The 8,259-nt window shown below is 33.4% G+C and overlaps 1 protein-coding gene across 1 annotated transcript; it reads left to right on the top strand.

The window, feature by feature from the left end:
* The first annotated feature begins 4,823 nt into the window (after positions 1-4,823).
* On the top strand, positions 4,824-5,615 carry LOC113290881. Its single transcript, XM_026540470.1, has one exon. The coding sequence runs from the start codon at positions 4,824-4,826 to the stop codon at positions 5,613-5,615; it is 792 nt and encodes a 263-aa protein (XP_026396255.1).
* Positions 5,616-8,259: the final 2,644 nt, after the last annotated feature.

Here is an 8,259-nt window from a genome sequence, read left to right as displayed (position 1 = left end):
TTTGTGGCTAAAGAGAAAAGTTCTATGACGATTTTTGGGATTTCTAAACAGAACGTTTCTCTGTTAACCAAGATTGTTTAAAATTCAAAAGTTCGGCAGGAGATATACCAGTTCAGCTAAAGCACACATATATATAGTTATTTTGTTACTCAAACCTTATACAAATTTATGGTTAATATCGAAGGTTGCCTGTAATAAAGTGAAGCTCCAATTTGTGAAGTATTGACCTTAATCATGAAAATTTGAGCTCTAATTTTGGTTCTTCTCCCATTAATCACGAAAATACTACATCGTTGTTTATTCCTGATGATGTTATTGAAGATAGTCTAAATGAATGGAGATTTAGTTTGATTGGAAGACTCGATTTTGTTAAATTGAAGATGAATATAGCAGCTTCTTTAATAAAAAAACAATGGGTTCTTAAAGGTTCTTTAAAATTCATACCACTGGGTAAAGGTTTTTATATCATCAAACTAGATAATGAAGCAAATAGAAATCTTATTTGGAAAGGTCTTTGGATGGTTGAGGATCAAACTTTGAAACTTAGGGCATGGGAACCTAATTTTAATCCAGAAACAAAAAAAACCTCTTCTGCATTTGTATGGGTTTCTTTTCCAGGATTGAGTATAGAATACTGGAAGGAAAGTATTCTCCTCCAGATGGGTAGTAAATTGGGAAGAGCAGTAAAAGTGGATGAAGTCACATTGAAAAGAGAAATTGGTTATTATGCCAGCGTTTTAGTTGAAATTGATTTTGCTAAGTATGTTCCCAGCAAAGTGATTGTCGAGCATAAGTATGGAAAACTTGAACAATCTGTCCAAATATTGAAGATGCCAAAATTTTGTCGCCATTGCAACATAGTAGGGCATTTAACAGCTGAATGCAGAACTAAAAAATCTGAAACTCATTATGAAGATGTTCAAGAGAAGTTGGTGGAAAATCCAAAGAAACAGTGGAGAAAAAAATCAATACAACAAACCAAAGGTTTTGATATTTGTTTTACTGAATCTGAAAAAGATTCTGATCATATTGAAGACCAAATTTTGAATGATAGTGATAATGAATTGATTGATGCAATTATTCCCCCCATCCAACAATCAGGTGAGACTTCTTCTGGGAGATTCCATATTTTACAAGATAAATCTCAGGACTTTAGGGGATCTATTAATTCACATGAAGATTTTCCAGCTCTTTCAGTAGAAAAGATTATTACAATGGTTTCTAGTGCTCCTCCTTTAAATATTGTGGTGAATGTTCAACCTTTAATTGGTTCTTCAATGAATCATACAAAGCAAAATACAAATCATCCTTCTTATGATACTTCAACTGCCTCAAGTTCAAAATTTAGTGAAAATATTACTCAAAGGAAACATACTGATTCAAGTGCAAAGGTTGGTGAAACTATTATTCAAATACAACATACTGACTCAAGTGCAGAGGTTGGTGAAACTATTATACAAGTACAACATACTGCTCCTACTTCAGTTAATACTTCTTTAGATATTTCAAATTCAAAGACTAGTGAAAATTTTATCAAGCAACAAGCTGGCAAAAAGCCTAATGTGACAACAAGAAATCAGGCTGCCAATTTGAATTCCAATGTGAGTAAAAATGGTCAAGGTAAGAGAAGTACCAATCCTTCTCAACCTCATCTTTCCAAATGAAAGTTTTATACTGGAACATAAGAGGCCTCAGGAGAGCTAAGTCCAAATTTAAGTTAAGAAGTATTGTTAAATTTTTTTGTCCTTCTATAGTTATTTTTGCTGAGCCAAAAGTTTGGGCTACTACTGAATTCATAAAGAAGTTAAGATTGCCTGGTATGCATTTTCAACTCATTGATAATTCTTTTGAAGAAAATAAAGGAAATATTTGGATCCTATGGAGTGCCTCAATAAATTATCCTTCAATAATTTCAAACTCCAATCAAGAGAGAACGGTGGAAGTGGGAAATGTTCTTATTACTGGAGTTCATGCTGCTACTTTGACAGTTAATAGAAGAGAGTTATGGAATAAGTTGATGGTTTTGAACAATTTAAATAAACCTTGGCTTGTGATTGGAGATTTCAACACAATTCTGAATGTGGAGGAAAAAAAGGGTGGGCTTGCCCCCTTAAAAATATCAATGATGGAATTTAAAGACTTCTTAAATTCTTGCAGACTCATTCAAGCACCAAGATTAGGAATTTAATTTTCATGGTGTAATAATAGAGCAGGAAAAAAAAAAGAATTGTTTGCAATCTTGATAGAGCAATTTTCAATGAGAAATGGCTGGAAATGTGTCCTAGTTGGGGATATAAAGTGGGAGTAAGAAGAATATCAGATCATGGAGTTTTATATGGAGCTAATGCTGAAATTCCTAAACCAAAAAATGTCCCGTTCAAAGCATTAAAGGTATAGATGAGTCATCCTGATTTTTATCATCAAATACAGAATTATTGGAAGGTTCACGTCCCATGTAATCCCATTTTTGTTTTCATGAAGAAATTAAAGATTTTAAAACGGGAAATTCAAAAATGGAATTGGTCTGTTTTTGGAGATATAACAAAAAAATTAAGAGAAGCAGAGGACAACGTATTACAGAATACTTTAATTTCAGATAAAAACCCAATGGATTTACATCTCCTAAATAATCTAGTGACTGCAAGAAGTGAACTTAAAGTTATTACTGATCAACAAAAAGAGATTTTACAGCAGAAGTCCAGAGTGAAATGGCTTAAAGAAGGAGCTTCTAATTCCATATTTTTTTCATGTGAATCTAAAGATAAGACAAACTCAAAATTCAATAGTGGAGCTGGAGAATGCTGATGGTATCATTGTATCTGAACAATTACAGATTGCTGAAACACTCACATCTTACTTTGAAGACAAATTCAAATTTCAAGAAGTACAATTCACTCCTGGGATATTTCAAGATGTTCCAAAAGTTATAAATGATGAGGATAAAAAATTACTTGATGTTGTGCCAACTTATGAAGAAATTAAAAAAGCAGTAATGATCTTGATCCTTACAGTGCTCCAGGACCAGATGGGTTTGCTGGATGGTTTTACAGATATGCTTGGGAAATAATTGGAAGAGACTTAACTGCTGCAATCAAATACTGTTGGAAAGGTGGTTTTATTACTCATGGTTTTAATGCAAGTTTCCTTCTTCTCTACCAAAGGTTACAAATGCTAAAAGAGCTCAACAATTCAGACATATAGGTTTGATGAATTTCAATTTCAAAGTGATAACAAAAATAATAACAACAAGATTGAGTAGTGTGATTCAGAAAGTTATATCTCCACAAGAAGGTGCATTTATAAAGGGGAGGAATATACAAGAACAAATAGTCCTTGCTTCTGAATTGATAAACGAAATTGATGTTAAAAGGAGAGGTGGAAATCCGGGTCTGAAGTTGGACATAACTCAAGCATATGACTCCTTAAGTTGGGAATTTCTTTTCCAAGTTATGAGAAAGTTTGGCTTTTCTGAAAAAGGAATAAAATGGATACATATCTTACTACAATATGCTAGAATATCAGTTCTTCTCAATGGTGGACCAGTTGGATATTTTGAAGTGGGTAGAGGGATGAGACAAGGAGACCCCTTATCTACGCTTCTTTTTATTATTGCAGAAGATCTTTTAAGTAGAACTTTATCAAGAATGATTCAAGACAGAACAATTTATCCAATGGTATCAAGAAATGGTGTTCAACCTTCTCACATTCTATTTGCAGATGACATCTTCTTATTTTGCAATGCAGATAAGAGAAACATTAGAAAACTTCTCAATTTGCTCAAAGACTATCAAACTTCATCAGGCCAAAGAGTTAACTTTGAAAAAATTAAATGCTTTATTGGAGGAACTAGTGAGCTTATAAAATCTCAATTGGCAAATGAATGCAATATGCCACTAGCTTCTTTTCCAGATATGTATTTAGGTATTATATTATCTCCTGGATGCATAACATCATATCATGTATGGGGATGTGTGGAGAAAATTCAAGAAAATATTGCTGGATGGAAAGGTAAATTACATTCATTTCAAGAAAGACTAATTTTAGTGAAGCATTTTATCTGCAGTATACCTATATACAACATGTCAGTTTATAACTGGCCCAAGAGAGTTATTCAAGAGGTGGAAAGAATTATAAGAAATTTTTTATGGTCTGGTGATCCCTCCACAAGAAAATGTATAACTTTAAAATTGTACTATGTATGTGCTCCAATGGAAGAAGGTGGTTTAGGTTTGAGAAGATTAGAAGTAATAAATAAAGCCCTCCTAATGAAGATGCTCTGGAAAATACAAACTGGATCAGATGAGTGGGAAAAATACTTCCAAGAGAAACATATGACAAAAAATGGTGATTGGATAAAGTACTATAAAAAATCTTCTATTTTACCAGGTCTAAAATGGGTGAAAGAAGATATACAAGATAATTCAAGATGGATAGTGGGTGATGGTTCTAAAACCTCAGTATGTCAAGATGCTTGGGTGAAGGACAGAGCACTAAAAGATCTATTCCCAGCAAATGAATACATAAATCTTTTCCCTGATATGAAGGTATCTGATCTACTTCTAAAAGGAGAATGGGTGTTACCAGCTGAAGTTTTGGAAATGATACAACCAAATGAGCTTCCTGCGGTGTGTTCAAATTAAGAAAAGAAAATTTGTTGTGGATCTATTACTGGAGAATTTACAGTTGCTTCAGCTGTGGAATGTGTGAGAAGAAAATTTCCAAAATTGTCATGGACAAAGCAGGTATGGTCTTCATCTGTCCATCCTAGTATTGCAAGCAATGTATGGAAAAAATTTAGGGGAATTGTTCCTAAAGATAGCAAAATGAAAACTAGGAAATTTAAACTAGCTCAAGATGCATTTTTTGCAAAAAAATCAGAAGAAAATCTTGACCATATACTATGGCATTGTGACTTCAGTGAGATCATTTGGAAATGGCTTGATGGGATATTTTGTTTCTTAAATCCAAGATCTGCAGAGGAAATGCTATCATTAGCAAAGCATAACAGTCCAGCTATCAAAGAACTATGGAGAATGACATCTCTCATAACAATAAAGGAGATCTGGTTCCATAGAAACAGTTGTGTGTATGATGAAGAGAGACCAAATGCAAAGATTATTCAAGATAGAATTTTGAAGTTTACTGCAGAGTGTGAAATCAGAATGAAGTCTCACATGTGGAATACAACATATGATTTACAAGTCTTAAAATATTTTGGTCTAAAATGCAGAAACATCAGAATATCTATAATACAGACAATATTCTTCAATCTTCCACAAGTAGGGAAACTTCTTCTCTGCTCTGATGGTGCTTCTCAAGGAAATCCAGGTGTAGCTGGATATGGATTTATAGCCAGAAACAGTGAAGGAGAATGCATAGTAGCTATTGCAGGTGGATTAGGAATTGCTAAAAATTATTATGCTGAAGTCTTAGCCATACTATTTGCTGGAGAATGGGCCATTCATAAAGGATACACTCATCTTATTTTCAGATCAGATACTCAGGCAGTTATTGAAGCTTTTAAAACTCACAGAATTCCTTGGTTTTCTATTAACCGATGGAGAAAAATCCGTGATAGTGTTGTAGAACTAGAGCTATGCCATAGCTACATATAAACTAATTTCTCAGCTGACTCTCTAGCAAATAAAGGATCAAGAATGAGAAAAGGAGAGCATGATGTATAATTCAAGACCACCTTTCTTATTCCAATTAGAAAAGGAGAACCAAGCATATTACAGATTCACTTAGAATGTGAAATCATAATTTCAAGCTCTCTGTTTTGTTAATAGCTTAAGACTATTTTTTTGTTTTCTGTTTTTGGTATTTTTGGTTAATCTTTTTTGTACTCTTGAAAAATATTTTGGCTGTTAATAAAAATTATTATTGAGCAAAAAAAAGTAAAGTATTGACCTTAGAAGCTTTCCTCCGTTGGTAATGAAGGAAAGCAAGCACTGTAGTTCCCAAAGAGTGGTTGTCGACTGCATCGAAGTCCTCCAAAAGCTGGAAATGATGGGGATATACCTTATTTCAAGAAGTGACGGGGAAAATAAGGCTTTCTATATGATACAACAAGTAAGCGGTCACATAGTGCTTAATCTTTTCCTCATCCTCCTCCAAACTATTTTTTCAAAATTACAAACTTGATTTTTTTCAACTTCCATAAATACTTGTCGTTTTCATCGCGGTCCATATGTTTCGTGCTAGGTTTAGGCTCTACAACCAAGTATCTGAACTCACACTGTTTCTTACTAACCGTAAAATTGGTTGGGAAAATACGAATTTGCAACCGCAGAAATCTTTTACGGTTGGGAAAATATGAACTACCAACCGTATATATTGTTCATAGTTAAAAAATCTAGCCACATGTTAAATTAAAAAACAATCAAAATTTTCCCAACCGTAAGTTAATCTGACTTTGTCTACGGTTGGAAAAATATGAACTCCCAACCATATGTTGTATTTTTCAAAAAGATTTATCTTTTTTTGAAACAAAAGATTGATTTTGTTAGAGAACTGCTCGGTCGAACTCGTAAGTGTTGCTATCTCAAGCTTGTTTGTCAAGTTTAGCTGTCAAAAATATAAGTCTTGATTTCTAGTCAACTTATAGTTATGTCTCACATTAGGATATAATGTGTAGTTGAGCTTTAGAATTCACGGCGTTTATCGATTAAAGACGAAGATCTGCTAAGGGGAGCTTGGAGGAACTTCATCAACAAAAGATATGTGGAGACTTGAACTCATCTATCACTCAGAAGTCTATTCTATTCTATCTTCTATTGAGACTAAGTCATATAACTATATAGACTTTACATTATACACATTTGATATTTTGATATGAGTTTAAATCGCTTATATCTTTCTCGAAATATGTATTAGAAATATTTTTGCTTTAACTACGTTCATCGTCATTCTTGACGAGTTTAGTTGGAAACAAGTTATTTGTTGGAAACTAAATAATGAGTCAAAAGATGATCATGTGAAAATCGCCTTATAACATTTTACATGATTTGTGTGACACAGTCATTTGATGTAGACTCGGAATGTTTTGTATTGATCATTCGATCACTTGAAAATTACTTATAAGCTAATAGTTTGTGTGAGACATATATTGTCGTCTTATAAGGATGTTTCAATGATTGAAATGGTAGTTTAAAACAATTAACCATTGTCGGGATATAGCAAAGTATGAATACCCATATGCAAACTGTTGTAAGAATGATTCAGGTCCGAGAACCAACTATGCATACCCGTATGCGAATGGTTTTAACTGTTAAAGTTTGGGAACCAAGTTTGTGTACCCGTTTACAAACTGTTTCACCTGAGTTCGGTCTGGAACGACAGTATGCGTATCCCGTTTGTGAACCATCAAAAAAGATCAAAGTCCGGAACTCTAGTTTGTGTACCCGTTTGCATACTCATGAAAAAACACATTTATAAATTAAGGAATGCAATCTTTGCAAACCGTGCTAAAATGTTCATGAACTGATTCTTTTGAATCAATCTGATTTTGCTTCAATTGTGTCTTGTATACTTCTATGAGAATATAAACAATTGAACAACTCTATGAGTAACACAATTAGATTCATTTGATTATTATTTGATCTAAAAGTGTTAAGATGAATGTGGTTAACAAAAAAATGTTCATATGGCTAATTTCGGTTAACTGTTATTGAGCCAACTCAATATACATGTTTAGGTACGGTTATTCATATCTAAATGAAGGTATATTTCATTTGTGTGTAACAAGCTAAGACCATCTAACGGTGGAGAGATATTACTTTGGTTTTAAGCAAACTTAGCTTGAATCTTAAATCAGGTTTTCATCTAACGGTGAATATTGATTGCTTTTCCAAAGCTATCAAACCCTGATTTGAAGACTATATAAGGGAGAACTCTAGCAACTGGGAAAACTAATCCCTGCACCTCCTGTGTGATACTAGTTGCGACTAGAGTCGATTCTCCTTTAACCTAGGCTTTTCTTAAAACCATTATAGGTTAACGATTTAAAGACTTCATTGGGATTCTGAATCCAGACCCAACTATTTTATCTGTAATTGCGTGTTCAGATCTTACTTGTTCTATCGTATTGAGTACTATCTTCTCTAAGATTTGCTCGAGATTTATTTCCGATAGGTAAGTGTTGATGGTGGATTTTCGGCAAGGGCTAAAATCGTAAAATCATGATACTTCATGTTTCTGGATAGCTTCACGAATGTATGTGACAATTCATATTTTATGATCTGTGAACCATTTCACCAT

This window comes from Papaver somniferum, chromosome 6, assembly GCF_003573695.1.
Source record: "Papaver somniferum cultivar HN1 chromosome 6, ASM357369v1, whole genome shotgun sequence".
Classification (NCBI taxonomy): domain Eukaryota; kingdom Viridiplantae; phylum Streptophyta; class Magnoliopsida; order Ranunculales; family Papaveraceae; genus Papaver; species Papaver somniferum.
This window is presented reverse-complemented; position numbering and strand designations above follow the sequence as displayed.